This window comes from Onychostoma macrolepis, chromosome 11, assembly GCF_012432095.1.
Source record: "Onychostoma macrolepis isolate SWU-2019 chromosome 11, ASM1243209v1, whole genome shotgun sequence".
Classification (NCBI taxonomy): Eukaryota; Metazoa; Chordata; class Actinopteri; order Cypriniformes; family Cyprinidae; genus Onychostoma; species Onychostoma macrolepis.
The window spans coordinates 26,148,007-26,174,801 of record NC_081165.1 but is presented as its reverse complement, the minus strand read 5'-3'; the positions used below and the strand labels follow the sequence as shown (position 1 = coordinate 26,174,801).

The 26,795-nt window shown below is 32.6% G+C and overlaps 1 protein-coding gene across 2 annotated transcripts in view; it reads left to right on the top strand.

Moving 5' to 3' along the window:
- Positions 1 to 26,795, top strand: part of flnbl (filamin B, like) — a 90,543-nt gene that overhangs the window by 32,086 nt on the left and 31,662 nt on the right. For both annotated transcript variants that reach the window (XM_058790852.1, XM_058790851.1), the window contains exons 2-20: positions 2,452 to 2,700; positions 4,051 to 4,148; positions 5,460 to 5,607; positions 8,469 to 8,662; positions 9,639 to 9,801; positions 9,885 to 10,085; positions 14,475 to 14,612; positions 15,133 to 15,259; positions 19,797 to 19,933; positions 20,064 to 20,257; positions 21,321 to 21,434; positions 21,528 to 21,671; positions 23,046 to 23,169; positions 23,252 to 23,412; positions 24,141 to 24,231; positions 24,347 to 24,516; positions 24,640 to 24,757; positions 25,188 to 25,450; positions 25,526 to 26,123. In XM_058790852.1, coding sequence (XP_058646835.1) covers positions 2,452 to 2,700; positions 4,051 to 4,148; positions 5,460 to 5,607; positions 8,469 to 8,662; positions 9,639 to 9,801; positions 9,885 to 10,085; positions 14,475 to 14,612; positions 15,133 to 15,259; positions 19,797 to 19,933; positions 20,064 to 20,257; positions 21,321 to 21,434; positions 21,528 to 21,671; positions 23,046 to 23,169; positions 23,252 to 23,412; positions 24,141 to 24,231; positions 24,347 to 24,516; positions 24,640 to 24,757; positions 25,188 to 25,450; positions 25,526 to 26,123 — 3,432 coding nt within the window. The remainder of the gene's footprint in view (positions 1 to 2,451; positions 2,701 to 4,050; positions 4,149 to 5,459; positions 5,608 to 8,468; positions 8,663 to 9,638; positions 9,802 to 9,884; positions 10,086 to 14,474; positions 14,613 to 15,132; positions 15,260 to 19,796; positions 19,934 to 20,063; positions 20,258 to 21,320; positions 21,435 to 21,527; positions 21,672 to 23,045; positions 23,170 to 23,251; positions 23,413 to 24,140; positions 24,232 to 24,346; positions 24,517 to 24,639; positions 24,758 to 25,187; positions 25,451 to 25,525; positions 26,124 to 26,795) is intronic.

Sequence of the window (26,795 nt, the reverse complement as noted above, 5' to 3'; positions counted from 1 at the left end):
AGCCTCGTGAAGGCGTGACAGGACGGGGGTCAGTGCTAATGAATTATGCTCAGTCCAGAGAGGAACTGAGCTCGTTTCCAGCTTCTCAAACGCTGCCAGAACATTCCACCGTCTGCCTCGTGGTACCAGCGGCGGCGGCGCACTGATCCGGTCACTGGGTCAATCCACACTATACAGACTAATGGAAATGTAGAGAACAAACATTGATGGATCGATGTTATTTCTATTTATCTAATTTAGCCTGTGCAATGAAAAAAAATATCACTTAGCTTTTTAATGTTTTTTTTTTTTTTTTGTAAATTCAAAGAATAATTTTTTTCAGTGTGTTATGTACATACGCTCAGAAAAAAAGCTACAAAAGTGCACCTTTTAGAGTACTTTTGAAAACCACCTCAGTGACAGCTTTTATTTTTGTCTGAGTGTATAACAGTTTTATATTTATATAAAAATATTTATTTATTAAATATATATATATATATATATGTGTGTGTGTGTATATGTATATGTATATGTATATATATGTATATGTATATATATGTATATATGTATATATATATATATATATATATATATATATATATATATATATATATATATATATATATATATATATATATATATATATATATATATATATATATATATATAAAACTGATTATATTTGAAAAATATTGTTTTATTTTTTCAATTAAATAAAAAAGTTTAAATTTTTTGGTCTTATATGAATTTCACACATTGATTTTAGATATTTTTATTAACTTATAATTAGTGTAAATTTAAAAAAAAATTAAATGAATGTCTATTTATTTGATATTTTATGATTTTATTAAAGTATATTCTATAGATATTTATTACATATATTTTAATATTTGTTTTAAATACGTAAGTAAATATGAATTTATTTTTAAATTGTGTATTTTATGAATTTTACAAAAAATTTATATTTACAATGAATTATAAATATGTGAAACACAATTTAAATGTACTATTGTAAAATTCATATATATTCATATTCATAAATTCATATATAAAATTCATATATAAAATTTTTAAAATGTTTATTTTAAAATTGGTATTTATTTCATTAAATAAATATTGATGATCATTAATTGATTTTAATGACTTAGTAATACATTAATGATAATTATTTATTATAATGATTATATAATACTCATATTTATTGTTTTTTAAAATAAAAACAAACAAACCTGAATGAAGCCGCATTTAGTTTTGTTTCGTGTCAGATTTGCTCTTGATCTTTGTCCGTGTGCTAAAGTTCAGCTCCACTCCTGAAGTTTGCAGTAGATGACTGATAGTGTGAACACCGAGGGAGCGTTCGGTCAGTCAGACAAACAGATTCGGCTCGTCGTGACCGCGTGATGATTTCTGCAGTGTTAACAATCACTAACAGCTGCGATTCCTAAACATGTGCTTTGTCCGAAATGAACTCATTTGAAGTGTGCTAAGCGCTAAATCTTCATCTTAATTGTTTGTTTTCTTCGGGATCAACTGTGAAAGATAATGCGATTCTTTTTTTTTTTTTTATAACATTTTATTACCTGTGATATAAGATCAGTTCTCAGGGATTGGTTTGCAATGAATCACGGGTGTAATGTTGATCGATTGTGTATTCAGTGAAGCTAGGTGCCTCACAAGTCTCCTTCTTTCTGCTGTGGATGAAAAGCGGAGTCATTTACAAACACGTTACTCCACCCCATTTATCTATTTATTAGTCTAGTCAGTGTTTGCTGTGGTTCATTATATACACTGTTATACAAGCTGTGCATTGTTCCTGTCACGCTTACAATTCTACTGCATTTAAATCATTAGTGCTATTTTCTAAAGCCAACATTTTGCATTTATTTATAAATAAACTGTAAATATGTACATTTCAATTTGTCAATTTTTATTACTTTTACAAATACTGATATTACACATTTTAAATTCATTTATTTTTAAACGATCAAACAAGAAATAGACTATAAATATATAAACACATTTTAAATGTTATTTCTATTTTCTATTTATATATTCAGTTATTCATAAACAATCTACTTATTAATTTTAATAATAGTTCTAGAAAATATCAATAAATCATATGTAAATTTAAAATTATATTTTTATCATTTTATTCATTACTTATTTGCTTATTCACATTCACTTGTTTTTCATTTATTTTTAGTTAATTGCATATTCACTTTATTTATTGTAATTGTATATTTGATGCACTTATTTTATTACTTATTTGCTTATCTTATGTGCAAGTCTTTTTCGTTTTTATTAGTTATGCATTTATAATTTTTTACTTGTATTTTAATTTGTTTATAATTTTTATTTCTGCTTTTTATTCATTTCAGTACTTTCAGTGAATTCAATGATATTATCATTATCATCATCATCATCATTATCATCATCATCATCACTCAATCTTTATTTAATGTCCCCCAACAGACAGCAAAGCGATTGTGGACGGGAACCTAAAGTTGATCCTGGGTCTGGTATGGACCCTCATCCTCCATTACTCCATCTCTATGCCCGTCTGGGAGGATGAAGATGATGATGAAGCCAAGAAACAGACGCCCAAGCAGAGACTGCTCGGCTGGATCCAGAACAAAGTGCCTGACCTCCCCATCACTAACTTCAGTCAGGACTGGAGGAACGGCCGGGCGCTGGGCGCTCTGGTGGACAGCTGCGCTCCAGGTGAGCAGAACCTGAGCAGAGCGTTTCGTTCCTGCCGGTCAGCTGTTGTTGTGTTTATTGGACAGCTGTGTGTTTGTATAGATACGGTGGATCGACCGTGAAACACAGCTGTGAGTCCAGAACTGTGTGTGCAAAGCACTTCTGTCGTGGTACAACAATAATGTTTCCTAATATTTGCAATTCAGTTGCATAGAAGAACCTTTTTAGTGCATGTTTTTCGCATTTTATGATCATTAGACAATTCTAGAAAAAGTTTTGTCATGCACTTAGCACTTCATTAATGATTTTCGGCTTTTAGTCTATGCTGTTTTCAGTTAATGAGTGAACAACTTTTTTTTTGTTCAGTTTATTATTTATTTGTATAGGTTTATTTGTTTAAAAAATTTTAAATGAATTTTAATAAAAATTTGTTTATTTTATTCATAATTTATTCTGTACTTAAATGATTTCTTTATTTATATTATTTATTATTTTTAAAGCATATAACGTCTATTTATATTTATGCATTTATATCGTGATAATTGTATTAATTTTTATTCTTTGTACATTTATAATAATTTATAGTTTGATGCATTAATTTTGATTTGCTTAATTATCTATGATTTATTAATTGCAGTACTTAATTGTTAGCTTTTATTTATCATATAATTTTATAAACATTTAAATAAATTATTTTATCATGTATAACTTCTATATACATGTATAATTTCTTAATGTATTTATATATTGATAAGTAATTTTATTTTGTGCATTTTATCATTTTAATTTAAATAAATATTAATATAAATTTAATTAATTTTGGTACTTAATTGTTTGCTTATTTATATTTGTTGTTGTTGTTGTTATTAATATAGCTTTCATTTAAACTTTGACAGCTTGTGAATCAGGATTCACATCCAGTAATTGCAATAATCTTTGTGCTTTGTTACTTTTGATATGAAACAACGTCTGGGCTTTCAGATATGTCAATTTTCTAATGAAATTCAAGCAATAAATGTTTAACACTCTATAATGTGACGTGACGGGTCGCTGTAGTGCCTCAGTTCAAGTAACAATGCAAAGTGCAGTAATTATTAAATTGATGATTTTTAATATTTAGGTTTTTTTTTTATATATACAACTCAGATTTTGAGTATTGATTAGTAGTAGTTAGTAGTAGTAGTAGTAGTAGTAGTAGTAGTAGTAGTAGTAGTAGTAGTAGTAGTAGTAGTAGTAGTAGTAGTAGTAGTAGTAGTAGTAGTAGTAGTAGTAGTAGTAGTAGTAGTAGTAGTAGTAGTAGTAGTAGTAGTAGTAGTAGTAGTAGTAGTAGTAGTCTGTTTAACTGTTTGTATTGTGGTGTTTGTTTTTCAGGCCTGTGTCCTGACTGGGAGATCTGGGACGGGGAGAAGCCGGTGGAAAACGCCACGGAGGCCATGCAGCTCGCTGATGATTGGCTGGGAATCCCACAGGTGAGCTGGCAACCTTTGACCTGTAGTGCATCAGGATGAGATTTCAGCAGCGCAGACGCGCCTCCAAATCTATTAAGAGATACGTGTTTGACTGGTCTACATGCTCCTTCCCCCCCATTCATGCTAACAGATCAATATGAAGCTCAGATAAGAATAAGAGACGCGCGCACACACACACCCGCCCACACACGCCCATCAGTATCAGCCGCACTGTTTGCCACAGAGTTAATATGATACTCAACACACCTCAATCACACCTCAGCAAACACACGTCTGCTTCACTCATCACCAGCCTCGTCTTGTTCTCGTGTTTGAGTTTTGTGACCTCAGTTCTGTAGGTTTACATTTACTGTAAGATTCTGGCTTTATGTGAACACTAAAATACTTTGTTGCATTTTTGAATAATCTTCCTTTTGAATCAATTGTGCAATTTATGAAATTGCATAAATGTCAGGATTCTAATGTTTGAATCAGGGTTATTATAGACAAATAAAACTGTTTAAAAAAAAAAAAATGTAATCCCTTGAAATAAAATAAAAATTTACTTAAATAAAATTTTATTTAAAATATAAACTAATTGTATTTCAGCTAGTTGACTAAAACTAAATCCATAATTCATTTCCAGTAACTGAATTATGGCTTTAGTTTTAGTCAACTAGCTGAAATAAAATTTGTTTGTATATTTTTTTGTATATTTTATTAAATTGATTTTTATATATATTTATCTTTTAAGTTTACCTTGAAATACTAAAACAGCTTAAACTAAATAAACTAATAAATAAAAGAAATAATTTTAATTGTTAATTTTAATATTAATTTTAATTGTTACATTACTTAAATAACTTAATCTAATTAAATGTAATTATGCAATGAATAAAATTGGTAAACACAATAACGAAAAATTCAATAACTTTTAACCTTTTTAAATGAATTAATAATTATATCCAATTATACAATGAATATTTTAAAATTAATAAATGAAAATGAATGAAAAATGTATTAAAAATAGTTTGAAATGTATTAAAGTTATTTAAAAGTTAAAGAAATTAATTTATTTAAAAGGAACAAAATTAAAACTTTAGAATAAAACAGAAGAAAATATAGAAATAAATCCTAATTAAAAAATATTAGCAACTATAATAGTGCATCAGTGATACTAAAATAACATTGGTTTGAATAAACACGTAGTCCAGCCTGAGACTTCAAGCCAAATGTTGTCAGAAATGAATTTGCTGCACATTTAAATCAGGTGAATATTTTTTTTTTTTTTTTTTTTTGCACACTACTTATACATTATGTCTGTGTTTGCAGGTGATTGCTCCAGAGGAGATCATTGACCCCAGTGTGGACGAGCAGTCAGTCATGACGTATCTGTCTCAGTTCCCCAAAGCCAAACTGAAGCCCGGAGCTCCTCTCAAACCCAAACTCAACCCGAAGAAGGCGCGTGCGTACGGCCCAGGTGAGCCGGCTTTGTCACCTTAGAAACTTGCACTAATGTTGTTGTTTACATAGTAAACGCCCAGCGTTATCTTCAAACGGTGAGATCTGTCTGAGCGGCCACACAAATACAGATTGCCATCATACTAGACTTTCAGGATATAGTAATTCTCATGAACCTTGTCAGATTTTCAGTATCGCTAGGAGCAAATGGGGCATTACAGTCAGACTTTCTCAGATACTCGTTAATGCGGCGTGATGGGATTGTTAAGATAACGTGTTTCCTCTGTCTCATACTCTCTTTTGAGCTTGAGTTTGGTCATGTTCACTGCCACTCAAAAGTTTGGAATAATTAAAATAAACATAATGGTTTTTGAGTCTCTACTGCTCACCAAGTCTGTATTTATTTATGGAATTTATTGGTTTCCACTGAAAAAAAATAAAAAAGCTAATTGCGACTTTCTCACAATTCTGACACTTTTTTTTTTTTTTTTCCTCAGAATTGCGTGATACAAACTCACAATTGCGAGTTATAAAGTCATAATTGTGAGAAACTTTTTTTTCTCAGAATAGCAAGTTTGTATCATGAGACACAAACATAAACAATTCTGTGGAGAAAAAAAAAGTCAGAATTGTGAGAAAGGCGCAATAACCTTTTTTAAAAATTTTTTTATTCAGTGGCGGAAACAGGCTTCCATATTTATTTGATCAAAATGGAGGAAAAAAACACTATTACAATTTAAAATAACTTTTTCTGTTGTAATATATTTTGAAATATAACTTATTCCTGTGATCAAAGCTTAATTTTCAGCATCATTACTCCAGTCACATGATACTTCAGAAATCGTTATTATTATTAAACTTTTGTTGATTTAATGTTTTTATGAAAATCAGGGTTATTTGAATAGAAAGGTCAAAAGAACAGAAAATTGAAATCTTTTGTAACATTATAAATGCCTTTACTGTCAGTTTTGGTCAATTTAATGTGTCCTAAAGTATTAGTATTATAATTTTTTTTAAATTCTACCTTAATTGTTTGAATAGCATTGTATCACAGTTTTCACAAGAATATAAAGAAGCACAACTGTTTTCAACATTGATAAAAATCTGAAATGTTTCTTGAGCAGCAAATCGGTATATTAGAATGATTTCTGAAGATCATGTGACACTGAAGACTGGAGCAATGATGCTGAAAATTCAGCTTTGATCACAGGAATAAATTACATTTTAAAATATATTACAACAAAAAACTTTTTTTTTTAAATGGTTAAAAATTGTGTATTTTTGATCAAATAAATGTAGCCTTGTTAACTTATTTCAACAACACTTTAAACACTCATACTCATTTAAAAAAAAATATTTTCAACTTTTGACCGGCAGTGTAAGTTAGTACCGTGTGAATACAGCGGCTCCTGTTATGTTCAGGACAGATGAATGGAGTGAAAATGTGCTTCTTACCTGTTGTAAATTTGACTAAAGCTGTAAAACCGATGGCTAATGAGTTTGAGTTATGATCCTCACACCAGAGGTGACCTCAACACATTTTCTGTGACCAGATTTACTAAAGTGAACTACAAGGTTTTGGTTGCGGCGTGGTCAGTCTTGGGAAATCTTCACCTCTGTTTTTGAACGAGGATATAATTAACGACAAATAATGAAAGTGTCACATTAGTGTTATTTTTCCATTCAAGTGATTATGTCCCCTCTGAAAGCACTACAAATAAAACAACCCATTTAAAACGCGACACAGTCACCCTTGTTTCCTAAATCACACATGGAGGACTGTAGTTTTCAGTGGCAAGTTGAATCAGTGTTTGGAAATAACATGTTTTATAAGCTCAGAGGGATCGTGTGTTTGCGGTTTGCCTCAAACTATAAACTAAAAGGAGTATTTTTAGACCATTACGTTTGCAGGTTTGTCGACCACTGCGGTTTCCATCCAACATCTGACAATAACTACTGTTTGTGTTTCTTTGTATGCATAAATTATGCAACATTTGCTGTGCACAAGTAGAGGATTCATGAATCAAATCCACATCATAAATTCATGACCACTTTTTATGTTTTGGCCTTCAGGGCTGGAAGAGTATAAAATGGAAAAGATTTGAGTTTAAATGCAAACAAAATGTAAAACCTATTGAAAGTATTTTAATTAGTTTAGGTGTATTATTTATTATTTAAATAAATGTATTTATTAAAAATACTTGATTTTTTTTTATTTTTTTTTTTATTTAGAATTAATTTGCAATCAACCAGTGAGGAAGCTGGAATAAATATCACTAATAAAATCTCCAAATATGTGAATAAATAAAATTAAAATGCATTCATATTGATCAAAAATATATTTATAGACCTCTGCATAAATTTGCATGTACACGTCGTTTACATTGTTTATGATTATAAAATTTAATAGCTTAAAATTTGTAAAAAAAATTAATGAAGGTTCTGTATGTTTTAAAGGTAATTCATGCAATACTTAAAAGGGGCCTTTTAAAGGCGTCCAAATTGATTTATTGCTTAAGTTTTTGGTGACTGAAGTTGTTGGTTTAGGTTTTTTTTTTTTTTTTTGTGAATCTGGTTTATATACTGTATACTTACGTAATCAATAGCAGACATCTAAACATACAGCAGTGCAGTAAATATATATTTCAGAATGAGTGTTTTGTGAGTCTGCTGGAGATGTTAATGGCACAGTGTGAAGGAAATGCTGTAAATGATATCTTGGGACTGTTGAAGCATGTCATTTTTGTTTAACAGCTCTGTTGGATCTATTTAGGACTGTAATTAGAACAGAAATCAGCTCCTCATTAACTGAAATGAACTTGTTTCATGATTCACATGTTTTCCAGAGTAAAGTCCTGAATGGTTTTGTGTTGTTGTCAGGCATCGAGCCGACCGGGAACCGTGTGATGCGTCCGGCCGTGTTCACCGTGGACACCTTCAGCGCAGGTCAAGGTCAGGTCACCGTCTATGTTGAAGACCCGGAGGGCCTCAGAGAGGAGGTCAAACCTGCGCTCAATGAAGGCAAAAAGACCTACAGCGTGACATACATCCCTCAGGTCATGGGACCGCACAAGGTCTGCAGCAGTGCTTCTCAACCCGTTTGACTTGAAGGCCCTGTTATTTACAGCAATATTCAAAGGCCCCATGTTTTTTCCAGTTCTGTGATTTTTACTTTTTTTTTACTTTTTTTTTTTCCTACAATTTATTCACAGTAAAATGTTCACGAATAAACAATATTCACGAAGAAATGAACACTCTTATTCAGAAAGAGCACATTGTTGATCAAAAGTGACAGGAAAGCCATTTATAAAGTTACAGAAGATTTCAGTTTCATAGAAATGCTGACCTTTCTATTTGTCAAACAAACCTAAAAATTGCATCACTGTTTCCTCCAAAATATTTAGTGGAAGTTGAATGATTATTAATAATTGTATCAAGAAGTGTACCAATAATAATACATAATTATAATTGAAATATATAATAACGTAAAGCATTATTTAAAATTATAATGTAGAAAATTTACTAGCTAATATAAATTTAAAAAAATTAAATTTAAAATGTGAAAAAAAGTAAATATAAAAGTTAAATTGCACATTTAATTTGCTAATAAAAATGTTATTTTTTATATTCTGTACTCCATTATATAAATTTATATATTATAAATATGTATCAATGCAATATTTTTGTTATAAATATAAAAATTAATTGTGAATTTTTTTTAATTAAACATTATTTCACATGACTTTTCCAGGTCTAAAAATCTCACTTTTAAATATGTCCAAGTTTTTCTAGACTGGGAATCCTTGTCCTGCAAAGAAATCAAGAACGGTTGTGTATGCATTAAGTTGTCATTTTCGTTCTTTTTTTTTTTCGTATTACTTTAAATGATTTTACGTCATTTTCAGGCCCCCCTAGTTGTTATAGTCATATAGGTGTGTGTTTGTGTAAAAACAATCAAGTTTATTATGTATAAACGCAGAAGATCACAGAATGACTCTGTTTCCATGCATTATTCTGTGAAATATAGGCTCTCTTATGTTCACTCCACAGGTCACTGTGCTTTTCGCTGGACAGCAAATCCCAAAGAGCCCGTTTGAGGTGAATGTGGACAAAGCCCAGGGAGACGCCACTAAAGTCACGGCTAAAGGACCCGGACTGGAGCCACTGGGCAACATCGCCAACAAACCCACCTTCTTCGACATCTACACCGCAGGTCTGACCGTGCAAACTTGAATTTGAGCTCACTTTCTTGATGAAAACAAGCCTTAAAGCCGCTGTACTGTCTGTGTTGATCAGGTGCCGGAGTGGGTGACGTGACTGCTGTCATCAAAGACCCTCTGGGTAATAAAAACACTGTGGAGGCCATCATGGAAGACAAGGGCGAAAGCGTCTTCCGTTGCACCTACAAACCCATGCAGGCCGGCCCTCACACCATCAACATAACATTCGGAGGCATCGCCATCCCTAAGAGCCCCTTCACCGTCAATATTGGCCCAGGTACTTCATGCAGTTACATGCAGACATTACCCAGCGTCCTCTTTCTGAGCTGAACATAGCTTAAATGTGCTGTCGGTGGAAGGAAATGGAATAGTTTATTAGTGCTTTCGGTAAACAACGCACTGTGCTCATAACTGAAGTGAATTAGCGCTGTGTTTTAGGGTCTCAGACGTGTGCGTTGCCTCATACGCTTGTAATTGCATGTAGTTATGAGATTCTGCAGGGCTTTTACACATGCTATAAAATGCATGTAAATGTAGCCGCAGTTCACCAGCACGCTCGTTTGTGGTGTGTGTGATGCTGCCAGCTTTGTTAAATATGACCTGTCGCGCCATTATGGTCAGGTTTAATTTCCAGCCCTTTATTTTAATTTGATTGCTTTTTTAGGACACACACACACACACTCACACACTCACTCACTCACACACACACACACACACACACACACATATATATGATCAAATATACTTTATTACAAATATTACGATTTGTAGTGAAGTTACATTTGCGTATTTATTTAATATGCAAATAAATATTTTATCATTTTTATAGTATATGTACTATACTCATATTATGCATTTATATATTATAAATTATATATAATTAATAGTAAAATTACTTTTATTTGCTTAAGCAAATATTTAATTAATTCTTTTATGGTATATGTACTAAATTTATTATATTATATACATTCGTATATAAAATTTTATTTTTAGGTTTTATGTTCTTTGTTCTTTGGGTCTTTGCAATCAATGCTTGTGAATTCAACAGACAAGCTCGCACTCAAATATTAGGGGTAAATTAATGCACTTTTTTTTGCGTGACTTGTTTTAAATTTCTAAGGTAACAAAATAAATTTGTTTACTTTTGGCTAGTGTTATTCTAGTATCAATAAGATTCTGTTGTATTAATATTTTGAATTAGTTTTTTATTTTTATGTTTTAGTAATTTTTTTGAGTTGTCATTTTTGTTTTTTAATGTTTATAGATAGTTTTATTAATTTGTATCTGTTTTATTAGTGCATCAAGTCATATTAAATGAAAATGAAAAATTGTATTTATTTCAGTGCAGGTTTATTTTATTTTGAGTATAGTAACCCTGGTTTCTGCTGTTTTTGTCCGTTCTCTGCGTGCTTTCGTTGTGGACTAGGGAATCTGTGCGTCACTGAACGTTTTAAACCTTGTAAAACACCAAATTCCTTTTCTCTGAAACAGCTTTTCCAAACGTGCAGCAATTCAGTTTAACAGAAGCTGACTTTAATTGATTTTCCCGTATAGTTAAACGTTATCATGCTGCTGATTTCACAGGCTTGTTTTTGCAATTTGTAGAATTTTACTGTTTAAAACCGAACAGCGAGAGCATTGTTGACTCCAGTGATGAAGATTGCATGATTGTTTCTTCGGCTTTCAAACAAACGTCACACGATTCTTCATACCTTGACATGTGCGTGGTTTTTGTGCTTCATCTCAAAGAGTTTTAAAACATTTTTCACATTTTTTATTATTATTATTAGAATCAATCAGAAAGATCCACAAAACTTTGCAGCCGTAAAGATTGACTTCTATTTTTAATGTTGTTCGGTGGAACATCAGCTCTGTTTTTCTTCCCTCTGTAATTGACGGTTTTGTGGTTTTGTTCGACCGGTAGCTTTAGTGTTCCCGTAGGATGCTGTTGATCATGTTGTATTGAAAGCGATTTGTGGTGGGCAGGTTTGGATGAGCGTGACCTTGAGAAATCAGCCACGTGCCGTAAACCCAAACGAGACCCACAGGAGAACAAACGGTAGTTTGACTTCTACAGCGCAAGATGTCATTTCACAAGCAAATTAAAGAGCTTTACACATCTATTATGTGCTTTAAAAAATATGTATATGTATATGCATATGCATATGTATATGCATATGCATATGTATATGCATATGCATACGTATATGCATATACGTATATGCATATATATCTTCATGAAACATGATCTTTACTTAATATCCTAATGATTTTTGGCATAAAAGAAAAATGGATAATTTTGACCCATACAATGTATTTTTGGCTATTGCAACAAATATACCCCAGCGACTTAAGACTGGTTTTGTGCTCCAGGGTCACAAATATATAAATAACATTTTAATCTGTCTTTTATAGTACATGTTCTATATTTTATACTCATACTTATTTATTATTCTTTCTTTATTTTTATAAAGGAAAACAGCTTATGCTTAATGCATTTTACAGCGCAAGCTGTTATTTCTGAACATTTCACAAGCATTTATCCAAAACATCCATTATTTGCTTTAATAATAACACTCAAAACTGTGCAAAGTTGGAATTGGGCTCTTGGTATTTCCTAATTCTAAAAACTCTGCTATGAATAGAAAGAGCAAAGGCTGGAAATAGAATTAAGTTATTAAAGTAGATGCATATCCTCTGAAGCGTTTTTATGAAACCAAACAGTTCCTCCAAAGGTTTGTTCTCCTCTTCGGGTGTATTTTTAGAGTTCAGGCTTGATCATCATGCAGGGCAGTAAGTGTATATTAGTGAGTCAGACGGGACGCTCGTGAATGAAGCTCTGTGTCTCGGTGGCACTCGGCTGTCCCGCTCCACCCTGACGGGCCCCGGCTCCCACATCTGAACCTAATGAGAGAGAGCAGACGGGGAAGACCTCATCCAGTCTCTCTCTCTCTCTCTGTCAGAGATGCTGTTACACTGAATGTGGGTTTTGGCTCGCTCTCTGTGGTGCTCTGGAAACATTACAGGACTCTGTAATGTACTGTATGATGGTAGGGTAATAATGGAGTGTTTAATTGTACGTGTGCTCTTACGCAGAGGGATTTTTCATTTCATTTGCAGGCTATGCAGGCATTTGAGGGGTTTTGAAGGGTTTTGGATGATTGAAGCTCATTATACCGCGACATATATTTTGAATTTGTGATTCTGATTGCCTGACAGATGTTGATTTACTTTAACTGCATTCTTCAATTTTCTATGCAAATAAATAAGTATAAATTTATTTGTCTAACTTTAATGTATAATAAAGCAAGGTATACATTTCTAAAATTAAAATGTATTTATTTGCATATATTAAAAAAATGTATATAATATACTATACAAGTATAAAATAGTACATACACTTTAAAAGAGAGAGTATATGCATATTACATGTATTTATTAAATATGAAAATAAATTTATTTTATAGTATAGATGCTGTATTATATGCTCTATTTTAAATATATAAAATTGTTTTGTTTTTACAAATATAAAGGAATGGTAAATTGTATTTGCATATTAAGCAATATGCAAATAATTTTTTTGTAGTATGTGCTATATACTAATACTAATGTGCATTTGTGTATTTAATGCTTATAATTTCTCTTTTATAGTATATGTACTATTCTGTACTCATATAACATTTACTTTATAAATATATAACAATATAATTGTATTATAAATATAATAGTAAAATATTTATTTACATATTTTATTTATTAATTATATGTAATATGAATTTGAAATATAAAAGTAATAAAGTAAAATTATTCTTTTATAGTATGTGTAGAATATTCTATACTCCATTAATATATAAAATATTTTTATTATAAATGTATACAAATTTATAGTTAAATTACATTTATTTACTTCTCAAATATGCAAAAATATTTTATAATCTCATTTCTAAACTTTAAATTGTTTTTGCACATTTAATAAAACGTTTTATTGGAGTGTCCCACTTTTAATGTACATAGGCAACATTTTTATGTGGTAAGCTCATTTAAGGACTTTAGAAAGATTTTACCAGATTTATTTATTTATATTTTTATCATATGTGACCCTGGACCACAAAACCAGAAATTGAGATTTATACACCATCTGAAAGCTGAATAAATAAGCTTTCCACTGATGTATGGTTTATGACAGGACAATATTTGGCTGAGATGCAACTATTTGAAAATCTGGAATCTGAGGGCGCAAAAAAATCTAAATATTGAGAAAACCGCCTTTAAAGTTGTCCAAATGAAGTTCTTAGCAATGCATATTACTAATCAAAAATGAAGTTTTGATATATTTACAGTAAGAAGTTTACAAAATATCTTCATGGAACATGATCTTTACTTAATATCCTAATGATTTTTGGCATAAAATAAAAATGGATAATTTTGTCCCATACAATGTATTTTTGGCTATTGCTACAAATATACCCCAGCGACTTAAGACTGGTTTTGTGCTCCAGGGTCACACATTGTTTATTTTTATTGTATTTTACTTTAACTTGCATTTTGTGTAACTCAGTTTTTCCCCATGAAGATGGGCCTCGGACATTAAATATTCTGCTAGTACTTGCACATGGATAATTGTCATTAATTCTCAGTAAATCAGCAGCTTGTGTGTTTGTTTCAGCATCCGTTCCCGGAGCGTGTCGAGCCACCGGTCGAGGTCTGCAGCCCAGAGGGGTGAGAGTGCGTCAGGTGGCTGATTTTAAGGTGGACACCCATAACGCTGGCAGTGGAGATCTGAAGGTCACCGTTAAAGGACCCAGTGAGTGAGCAAATAACACACCGGTTGATTCAACACATCATTCCCACCTCTTACAGACACTCGCTTGACCACTTTACAAAACCTTACAAATGGTAAATTTTCCTCTGTTTGAGAAACTTCCCAATGTCTCCTGCTCTAGTAATCTTGAATGAGTTAACGTGGCACTTCTTCATGTTGATTGAGTATTTGGAGTAAGCAGGGACAGTTTCCCAGACTCTGGTGCTCAGATGAATTATCTACACACATCAGTTTCCATCAGCAGGTCAAGCATCAGCTCCACCGACTGATTAATGACCTGACCGCTTCACTGACCCCACTGTGACTTACAGGACACAAGTTTATCTCTGTGGAATCTGAGGAAACCTGCTCCTGCTATTCATCTTCATAATTTTCAGATTCATAGGAAAGAAAATGCATTGTGGGAAAATGCTTTTTTTTTATTCTGTTTTATCCCTGCTGTCCTTCTCTAATGGTTTGTGATTGAATAGTTGAAGTTTCTCATGTTTTTCCCCTCTTGCAGAAGGTCTAGAGGAGCCTGTGAAACAGAAGGACGCTTCAGACGGCGTTTACTCGTATGAATACTATCCACACACACCTGGCAAATACAGCGTCAGCATCACCTGGGCCGGGCAGCACATTCCTAAGAGGTACCAATCACACCTCTAAAACTCATGCAGCTTTTACCTTCAAAGCCAGAGCCGCTTCACATATGACTCCGTTGTGCTCAAGGATATCTGATCGAATTCTGTTGTTTTAGTGCTACCAATCATAACATAGGGGTTGAAACATTATTTATTTATTTGTTTAGATTAAAGTGGGTACTACACATTGCAATAATATAATATAAATATTTTAAATTTTATTATTATTATTTTTTTTTATTAAATCTGAATAGATTAAAGTGGAACTAGACATTGCCACAGTATAAATTATACTATAAATAATAGGTAACACAGTATAGGGACCAGTTGTCACTATTAACTAGTTGCTTATTAGCATGCATATTATTAACATTTTTTTATTGTAATTTGTTTTTTTATTAAATCTGCATATCTTAAAGTGGATGCTACAGATTGCACAAAATAAATATTTAAAAAAATTGCATTGCATTAAATAAAGGCTCTTTTAATAATTATTCTCAATACGTTCTCATTATTGTAATTTTTAATTTAAAACACTTTTTTTATTTATAAATCTGCATAGCTTAGATTGACAATTCCAAAATATGAACAATTTGCATTACATAAATTCTAAAGAAAATGAAGAAAATGTGATATTTCCGTAAAAATGAAACAGAGTTAAATGCATAAAAAGATAATAAAATGGGCTAATAAAATTAGTTTATATAAAAATTTATTATTATTTTTTTTCCTTTTTGATTTTGGAGTGATTTCTGCAGTCGTAGTGTTTGTTGTAGTGCTACCAGTGCTGTTGTACAGGTGGAAACAGAACGGCTCCAGATGTTCTGAGTGTCTCGTTGCATCAGTGTTATTCAGATCTGCCAACCGGATAAATCTGATCATGATTGTTTGGCTATGAAGGCATAGGCGTACAGTATATAAACACATGAGGCTTGGAATAAATGTGTGTGTTTGGTCTAAATCTGAACAGACCGTGTTATAGATGATCTGTGCATGTGCTGCGATTCAAATCAAGACCGGATTTATTGTGTTCAAATTGTGCCATTAAGGATCATCAGGGAATTTGTCTGATTGCAAACGGCTTGTGTGTACATGTGAAAGGGTTTAATGTTGAGTATGATGCAAGACTGTCTGTGTGACAGAGTATATACTACATGACCGTCCATTTGTAAAATATTTAATTCACTGGATTATGGAGAAAATTATATTTAAAGTAAGTACAGAACATGTTGTTATTGTTAACTGTTAAAATATTAACAAACTAAAACAGACAAATATCAAAAGCTAAATATAAATATTTACAAAAAATAAATGAGATGCTTTTAAAGAGTATTAATGAAAAACTTAAACTGAAATAAAATGTTTAGGTTGAGTAACAAAATTACTAAAACTGAAATAAATATAAATTAGAGATAATAAACAGAAATATTTAAACTAATAAAATGTAAAAGTTTCAGGTGGAGTGCTAAAATTACTAAAATGAATAAATATAATTAAAATTAAATAGAAAGTTTAATAAACTAATAAAAGATTTGTATATATTAGATGAAAAAAAAAAGTTAAAGTACTAAAATTTCTAAAACTGTAATAGCTTTAAATATTTAAATAGAAATACAAAAAACTTAAAAAAAAAAATAAAGCTTGAGATGAAAACCTAAAATTAAAAAAAATAATAATTTGCAGTACTAAAAATACTAAAACTTTAATAAATGTAAATTAAAGCTAAATAGAAACATTTAATAAATCTAACAGGGCTACCCTCGACTAAAGATTTTTCTGGTCAACTAGTAGTTGTTTATTTGAAGCATTAGTCGACTAATTGCACGTTTATTAATAAACCATTTAAATCATTATAATGAGCCTTTAATTGCCTACATAGCCTATAAGCACTCAAGCACACGCATAAAGCTTGCCACAGCGCACCGCAGAAGTAATGATTATTAATATGTCAGGGAAAAACAGTAAGGAGTCTGCATTAACATTTTAATAATTTCTTAAACTAGTGCTTTCTTTGTTTTCAGCTTAAGAGACGAAGTCGGCAACACTGACTCATCGTCTCCGCAGTAGTCATGCGCCTGTATGCATGTTTCATACGGATTAATCTGAGAATATTTGTTTTCCATTTGAATTGGTTCATTTGAAAGTACACATTTCGCTCTCTATAGATATGTTTTTAATATCTGTAAGGCAAGCATTCACTGAGTTTTGGAGGAGCTTTGCGTTCAAGTTCACAGAGACCGAGACACTCCGCACAGACACTTGAATAACGCACATTTCTCTAGTTAACATCAGATATAATACTTACATATTTCAGATAAGTCATATTTGAGGTCGATGAATGATAGACGAGCGTTTGGATGTACTCTACTATAGACTAGCCGTTAACAATCTGTCCATCACAGATTAATTTTTTTTTTTTCTGCAACTAAGCGACTAAAATAACTGATCGACCAAGCCTTCTAGACATCTAACCATTAGTCGACTATTAGGGGGCAGCCCTAAAATCTGATAAAATAAAAAATGTATAAGTATTAGATAAAAAATAAGTTTAAGTTAGGATTGGAGTACTAGAATCAAAAAACTGTAGTGTAAGTTGTAGTGTATATATAGTATAAATGCAAGTTAAACAGATATTAAAAGAAAAAAAAAAACTAAAAAGAAAATATACGAGTATTAGTTGAAAGCTTGAGTCTGAGTACCAAAATTACTAAAACTGTAATAAATATAAATAAAAGCTAAATCAAAATAGTAATAAATACTATAATAGTGTATAAAACTGAAATAACACTGGTGCATAATATATAAAACATACCTGGTTTGAATTTCCAGTAATAACAAATATATGCTGATCTATCACAGCATGAATGATTTTATTATTGTAATTGTAGATGAGGTTTTGCTCTTGATATGTAGGTCGTGTGCACTGCCAAGCAGACTCATTAGTGTGCGACTGGAGGAAAGCAGCATGACGACATGCTCTCCTGTGCGAGTCTGTCAGAGCTCTGGAAACGCAGCGTCACACGGGACCACCGGGACACGGCTGGTCACACTGTATAGAGAAAACATCTTACTTAGCAGACTGACCAACGCAAATGACGGCTGCTGTCCGAGCTGGATTTGATTTCGCTCAGTATGCACTTCTGCAGAAACATGCTGCTTTGTGTTAGAAAGCGGCTGCTGCAGCACCAGAAATGCCTTTTTTTTTTTTTTTTTTTTTAAAGGTGTTTTTCGCATTTGGTGGAAGTTTTATAAGACGCCGTGGTGTGTGGCCTCTCTGGTGACCACATGCATGGCGGATTGGCCAATCAGATTGCTGCGCTGCTAGAGCCGAAATGGCTGAGTGAAGGAGACGGGCTGCATTGAAGACAATTGGCCTGCTGTTCACCTGGATGTCAGCCTCTCTCTCTCTCTCTCTCACACTCTCACACACACACACACACACACACACACACACACACACGGAGGGAAGCGGTGGCGTGACCCCTATTAGAGTGAAATATTCTCCCCGCTGTGTTTCTTCTATTAACACACACTCTCTCAGATGGAGGTTTCCGCTGACGTAGAGTCCGAGCGCAGATTTCTGACATGTTTGTGTTGGAAATGGAACGTTCTCACTAACTAGAGACATCAGCGCTGTTTGTGCTGCTGAAGCTGTCAGGTTAACACGTGTTTAGTTAAATAAGGTGTTTAGCTGTGCACTATTTGGCATATATTGGCATTTTGACATTTAAGCTGTGCTGACCTTCATAGTAATCTGGTTTTATTTCACCTCAAATTAAGAAGAGTATATTAAACGCATCCTTTGCATAAAGATTTTTTGTAATTTCACATTATTTTCATGACTATTAAGCACATTTTACCCCAAAATGATCATTATTATAATGCATTGATTTTTTATTATTTTTTTAAATTTAAGTGATTTCTCACTCTGTTTATATTATTTAAATTCAATATTTATTTTTTTAAAATCTGTATAGATTAAAGTGGGTACTACACATTGCCACAATTTAAATAATTAACTTTTTTCATTTCTATAATTGCTTTCATTTAAATGTTTAATTTTTATTTATTTTTTATTTGTACATTTTTAAATTGGCATAGACTGCATTGCCCCAATTTAAATAAAAAATGTAAAAAAAAAAAACTGCATCACATTAATTGTGAAGAACATGACGCTTAAGTTTATGGAAATAAATGCTTTGCATCTTGCTTTTTTTTTTTAAATTGTCTTTTTTTTTTTTTTTTGTAAATTTTATTTTATTTGCATATTTAATTAGCAATTTTAAATCTGCATAGATTGCACTGCAACAATTTTAATAATAAAAAAAATTATTTTATTTTAAATCCTTAGTTTCTTTTTTTCCTACCTTTTTTTTTGTAAATATCACTTATTCTTCACAAATAATGGTCCTCAATTTGGCTTATTTTTGTTATACAAAATATGATTGGTTTGTTTGTTTGTTTGGATTTCGGAGTGAAATATTATCTGGACATGAACTTGTACTGTACATATATCTCAAATAACATTTGTTTTCTTGTTCAGTCCTTTCGAGGTTCAGGTGGGTCCTGAGGCCGGACCACAGAAGATCCGAGCGTGGGGTCCGGGTCTGGAGGGAGGCGTTGTGGGAAAATCTGCAGACTTTGTTGCTGAATCCATCGGGACGGACGTCGGTGTTCTCGGTGAGATCACATAATCCTCTGATCAGACACATGACTCAATTTATTATACAGTAGTCACATTTAGATCAGGATCCACAACGTGTTTTCTCAGCCTCTTATGTAAATACTTTAAATACTTTCCCTGCTGTAGGCTTTGCCATCGAGGGTCCGTCTCAGGCTCGGATCGAGTGTGAGGATCAGAACGACGGCTCGTGTAACGTGAGGTACTGGCCCACTGAATCGGGCGAATATGCCGTCCATGTCATGTGTGATGATGAAGACATCGAAGACAGTCCCTTCATGGCCTACATCGTCCCTGATAACAAAGACAACAACCCTGGCCAGGTACACAAGGCAGTAGAAAATAAACATCATATACGAAAGGAGTGACATTAGTTTCGTAACATTTCTCCCCAAAATTCTTATTATTGTAATGTGTACTTTACAATTAAAATTTAAAAAATAATTACTTTAAATTAAAAAATTAACATGTTGAGAATAATTGAAAAATTAAAATAATTTTTATATATATATATATATATATATATATATATATATATATATATATATATATATATATATATATATATATATATATATATATATATATATATATATATATATATATATATATATATATATATATATATATATATATATATATATATATATATATATATATATATATATATATATATATATATATATATATATATATATAAACTTGTTCATAATTATTGCAATGCAATTTTTTCACTATTTATTTGTATAAAATATTTAAATTGCAGCCATGTGTAGTACCAGCTCATAAAACTTATTAAAACACTTCTTAAATTACTGATGCAATTTAAAAAAAAAAAAATTTCTTATTCTCAAAAGGTTTTTATTGTAATGTATTTACATTTTAAACTTAATTTTTCATATTTAATCATTTGCATTGCCACAGTTTTAAAAAAAAGTGTATGTGTGTGTATATATATAAACATTTATTAAATCGGTTTTGCATATAATATGCTATGTTTTGAATTTTAATTTGTGATTGAATTGCACGTTTAAGATTATCATGAGCAAAACCCTGCATTTTGTTTCAAAATGCTTGCGATTTACACTTTTACTTTTTAAATCAGTAATTTCAATTCAAATTCAATGCCTTTTTTTTTTTTTTTAAATCAATGAATCTATTACTTTCTTTTGTTTTGTCTCTCATTAAGAGAATTATCCATCATTGCCAAAAGAGTATTTCTGTTACTGCAAAAGCACAAACATCCTAAAAACAGACAAATAAATAAAATGCATTAAACAAATATAAAATAAATCAAATTATTGTATTGTTATTGCAAAAAGGACACTGCATTTGTGCATTTACTAGGTTATTACGTTTGTTTTTCACACACGTGCTTGTTTCCAGGTCAGGGCTTATGGACCAGGACTGGAGAAGTCTGGCTGTATCATAAACAAAGCTGCTGAGTTCACCGTCGAGGCCAAAGACGCCGGAAACGGACCACTGAGAATCATCGCACAGGTTCGGTCGAGCATCAGCTAATAAATGTGAGCGACACAAACCAATCTGAACTGAACTCACTCATGTTGCATTTGACTTCATTTGTTTTCCCAGGATGCAGATGGCGCCCCCCTCGACGTGAAGGTGAAGAGCAAAGGAGATAACGTTTATTCCTGCTCGTATACACCGACTTCGGCCGTCAAACACACGCTGGCAGTGACCTGGGGAGGTGTCAGTGTTCCCAACAGCCCCTTCAGGGTAAGAGCGACTGAGACCGAGGGCAGAACCGTTATCACAAACACAGAGGAGACTTCAGCTGTCAGTACTAACACACTAGAGCAACTAATCACACTAACTACAGCTGATGCTCCTAACACTTCAACCGCCAAATATAAACCGGTCATCATCATAACCACCTCCGTTATGGAGCGCCACTGCTATTGTCAGATAATTTCAGCTGATCGTTTGGATTTTAATGTAGAATCTGAAAGATTGAATTTGTGATTTGGCTTTAGGGAAGGAAACAGCAAAATGCACATTGTTTTACAAATTAATGTTTAGTTGATTCATTTGTAATTGTATTGCATGTTTCTTAAGATAAGTAGGATAAGCAAAAGCATTGTGTATTTGTTTTTAAAACCTTTTTTTTTTGCTGCATAATCACTTTTTTAATCCGTAACTCATATCAAATTTAATGCATATTATTGTTCATATTTTTTTTAATCAATTTGTTTTCTTCTGTTTTGTTTCTAATTAAGAGAGTTATCAAAAACACAATCCAAATACATTTCAGTATGTTTGTAACATTAAGTGATTTTTAAATTACTTTTAATGTTTCCAAAGATTTTGCACAGTATGAAATTGTATTAGATTATAATATTATACACTGACTGCTTTGACTGTAAAATGGTGTTTTGTGGTGTTTGCAATCCACAGTTGCTTTTTCCAGAAGTTAAAGAAAATATTCTCAAACTTGATCAAATATTTACTATAGAACTAACTTATTTATATTCACTAATAAAGAATGAAGGACAAAATAAGTTTGACTGAGTTAATAATAGTATTTGTTAAATGCACACATGAATTGAAGCATTATTCCATTATAAATTGAGTAAAATAGTGTTACAAAGTTCAGAATAAACATTTGTTCATACATCACTCTGTATTCATGCTTTTGAGGTCCTTAGAGTCCATTTCACAAAACAAACTCGCTGCACAGTGTTGAATGTCAAACTCGAGAAAAATGCAGCTTTTGAACGGAGTACTAACATGTTTATTTACAGAAGGGAAAAGGGGACTTTTCATTAACTTTTATCCAATAAATGTTTGATTCGTGACTGAATTCATGTTTTAAAAATGTTGCATTCAATAAATTGTAATACTTAATGGTTTAATGTTTGTTGTGTGTGATTTATGTGAGTTTGTGTTCATTTGCATGCTTGGAAAGATAACTCCTTTTGTAAACGCTTCAAATAATCTTTCTAACTTCAATAATCCTTTCTGCACCCTGAAAATGCATCAGATGTTTTTAGACTTACTTTGCACATTCTGACAGAACAAAAAATAATGCAATGTATCTGTAATGTTTCATTACTTGCTGTCATTAACATTCAGGAGGCTTTATTCCTGTAGGTGAATGTCGGAAAGGGAAGCCACCCTCACAAAGTCAAGGTGTTTGGCCCAGGAGTGGAGAGAAGCGGACTGAAGGCTCACGAACCCACACACTTCACCGTGGACTGCACTGAAGCTGGAGAAGGTAATGCACGTTTAACACATTCACTAAATTCAGTGCTTTCGTGTGAGTTACACATGGTGTGTCTTGTGTTGGTGGTTTTCAGGTGACGTCAGTGTCGGAATCAAGTGTGATGCTAATGTTATCAGTGAAAAGGAAGAGGATGTTGATTTTGACATCATTCCCAATGCCAATGACACAATCACAGTCAAATACATTCCTCCTGGTGCGGGACGCCTCACGATCAAAGTGCTTTTTACTGATCAAGTGAGTGACAACCATGGAGATATGTAGAAAACATGATTAGTTTTTTAATCTTTGGAAATGTTTTCATTTTAAATGATTATTTCAGGGCATACCATGTTAAAGTATCATAAATGTATTTATTATTTTTTTTTTTTATTTTAGTTAATATTCATCTATTTTTCAAATGCATTGGAAAATCATGTTATAATTTTTCGTTTAAAACTTATTTATTTATTTTTATTTAAATGCAAGATACAATTGGATGGTCAGAACGATTCTGTTATAATTGTATTTTATTTATTTGTTTATTTTAAATTTGCCATCCAGGTGGATAAAAAATTGTATGTCATAAATGTATTTGGTATTTATTATTATTTGTAGATTTATTTTAATGAATTCAAAATCCAAGTGAATCGAAAAATCATGTTGGTTATTTATTTTATTCATTTGTTTATTTATTTTAAAGCTACTTATTTTAATTCAAAATTCAGGCCGATTGGAAAATCGTATGTCATTAGTTATAGTTTTATTTATTTATTTTAAGCTATTTATTTCTTTTAATTTTTAAAGAAAAATCCAAGTCAATTCAAAAATTGTGTTGTAGTTATTTATTTCATTTTAGTTTCTGATATTTTATTCATATTTTAATGCAAGATCTAAAATGATGGCCTTGACAATATTTATTTATTTATTCATTAATTCATTTTAATCCAAGAAAATACGATTTCATGTTAAATGATCTGTTTCAGGAAATCCCGATCAGTCCGTTCCGCGTTAAAGTGGATCCCTCACATGACGTCTCCAAAGTGAAAGCAGAGGGACCAGGACTCGCCCGAGCAGGTTTGTTGTCTGGTTTGATGTTAAACAGTTTGATCTCATCAAGAATCTGGGTTTAATTGGATGACTTCTGAGTGTCTCTGTTAATTTTTCCCATGCTGTATCTTTGTATCATCAGGTGTGGAGAGTGGAAAACCAACACACTTCACCGTTTACACCAAAGGAGCTGGCAAAGCACCTCTAGATGTGCAGTTTTCTGGACCTAATAAAGGACAGCCCGTTCAAGACTTTGAGATCATTGACAACTATGACTATTCCCACACCATCAAATACACACCTGTCCAGCAGGTAGGGATCTGCAATGGAGATACACGCATTTAAAAGCAGTTCAGTGAATTTAAATGGGCAAATTGGACATCTTTCAGTATTTATCTTCTGGCATCATCATTCTGCTTTGCTGTACCAATTCAGGGAGAGATGGTGATAACAGTGACCTTCGGTGGAGACCCTATTTCTAAAAGCCCCTTCGCTGTGGGTGTCGCGGCTCCGCTGGACCTTAGCAAGATCAAAGTGGATGGCCTGGAAAATCGTATGTCATTTAAAAAAAATAAAAATGAATAGTTCGTTTTGTTTTGTTTATTTATTCTAAATATGTACATTTTAATTAAAATGTCAGTGGATGGCTTGGGAAATTGTTTATTTATTTTCATTTTGGATAATCATATGCTATTTATTTATTTATTAGTTTATTTATTTATTGGATGGCCTGTTTTATGTAGTCCTGTTATTTATTATTATTTATTTGAATATTTTTATACTTAATAATAAATATTTAAATGCTAATTGTTAAAATGTTAAAATATTTAAATGTTTTAATTTATTTTATTCAGCAATAAACAGAAGTTAATTTTATTTTAAAATTCTGTAATTTTACAGGTTGCTTAAAATTAAAAAATTTTAAATTAATATTATTTATTTTTTCTTTTAATAGCAAAACCCCATTTAATGTTATATTCCAGGTGTGCAAGTGGGTGAGGATCAAGAGTTTGCCATTGGTACAAGAGGAGCAGGTGGACAGGGCAAACTGGAAGTCAAGATCACCAGCCCCTCAGGGAAGTCCGTGCCCTGCACGGTCGAGCCTCAACCAGGTAAAGGAGCCAGTCTAGTGAAGTACATCCCCAAAGAGGAGGGCGTTTACGTGGTGGAGGTCGTCTACGATAGCAATCCTGTGTCAGGAAGCCCTTTCCCAGTTGAAGCAGTTCTGCCTCCTGATCCCAGCAAGGTATGTTGAAGCAAAACTGATTTGACTTCGTTTAGAAGAGGAAGAGATCATAACTTAGTGGTTCTGTCTGTGCAGGTCAAAGCATTCGGTCCAGGACTGAAGGGTGGTCTTGTAGCAAGTCCAGCTGAGTTTACCATTGACACCAAGGGCGCTGGAACCGGTGGACTCGGTCTAACCGTCGAGGGTCCGACCGAAGCCAAAATCGAGTGCTCCGACAACGGCGACGGCACCTGCTCTGTGTCGTACCTCCCCACCGAACCCGGAGAGTATCTAGTCAACATTCTCTTCGAGGACGTCCATATTCCCGGCTCGCCCTTCCACGCGGACATCCAATACCCGTTTGATCCCACCAAAGTGGTAGCGTCCGGATCTGGGCTAAAACGAGGCAAAGTAGGCGAGATCAGCGTGCTGAACGTAGACTGCACCAAAGCTGGACCAGGACAGTTGACGCTGGAGGCAGAGTCTGATTCTGGAGCCAAAGCCAAGACTGAAGTTCTGGACAACAAAGACGGGACCTATACAGTCACCTACGTCCCGCTGACAGCCGGTATGTACACGCTACTGCTGAAGTACGGAGGGAAGGCCGTCCCCAACTTCCCCGCCAAAGTGACTGTGGATCCGGCTGTCGATACCAGCAAAGTGAAGGTGTTTGGACCAGGAGTTGCAGGAGAAGGTATTGACATAAATACCAAGATAAAACACCATTTTATGTTTCATTTGGGAGTCACACTTGTTCACGGTCAAAACTAACCGGAAGCCATAATTGTGTGATGATTTTATTTTTGTGAAATGAATATACTAGGTTTCATTTCAATAATGTCTATAGAAAAAATAAAGAAAATCATCTATAAAACCAGGGTGTAGCCATTAGATGCCTGTATAGTCATATATATATATATATATATATTCAGAGCAGTGTATTCCTTAGTTATTGAGCAGTGTTTTCAGGCATAACTGCTTAACTTTTGTCATCCCTTCGTTGTTGTGCACTTTTTTTTTTTTTTGCATTGTGGCTGATTTGTAGATTGTACACACAAAAACATCTCTGTATTTTCGCCCATTTAGCTTTTTTGAATTAAGTCCACAATTTTTTGGGGGGTCACATCGTGACTGCCATAAAGGTCACTGAGTTTTGTACTATTCCAATGAAGTAGCAATTTTTTAAATTTCCAAACTTTTTTTTTTTTTTGGTCTAAAATGACCGAACGACACCAGAGGGTTAAGGATGAATGCATCTTGTTGGCAATTGAAAAGCTTCTGTCTTTTGCTTGATTTTTGCCTTCCATGATTTCTAGAACCTTCTTTCCATTCCTTTTTCTTGTAGCCAATGTTAAAGTGTCTGAAA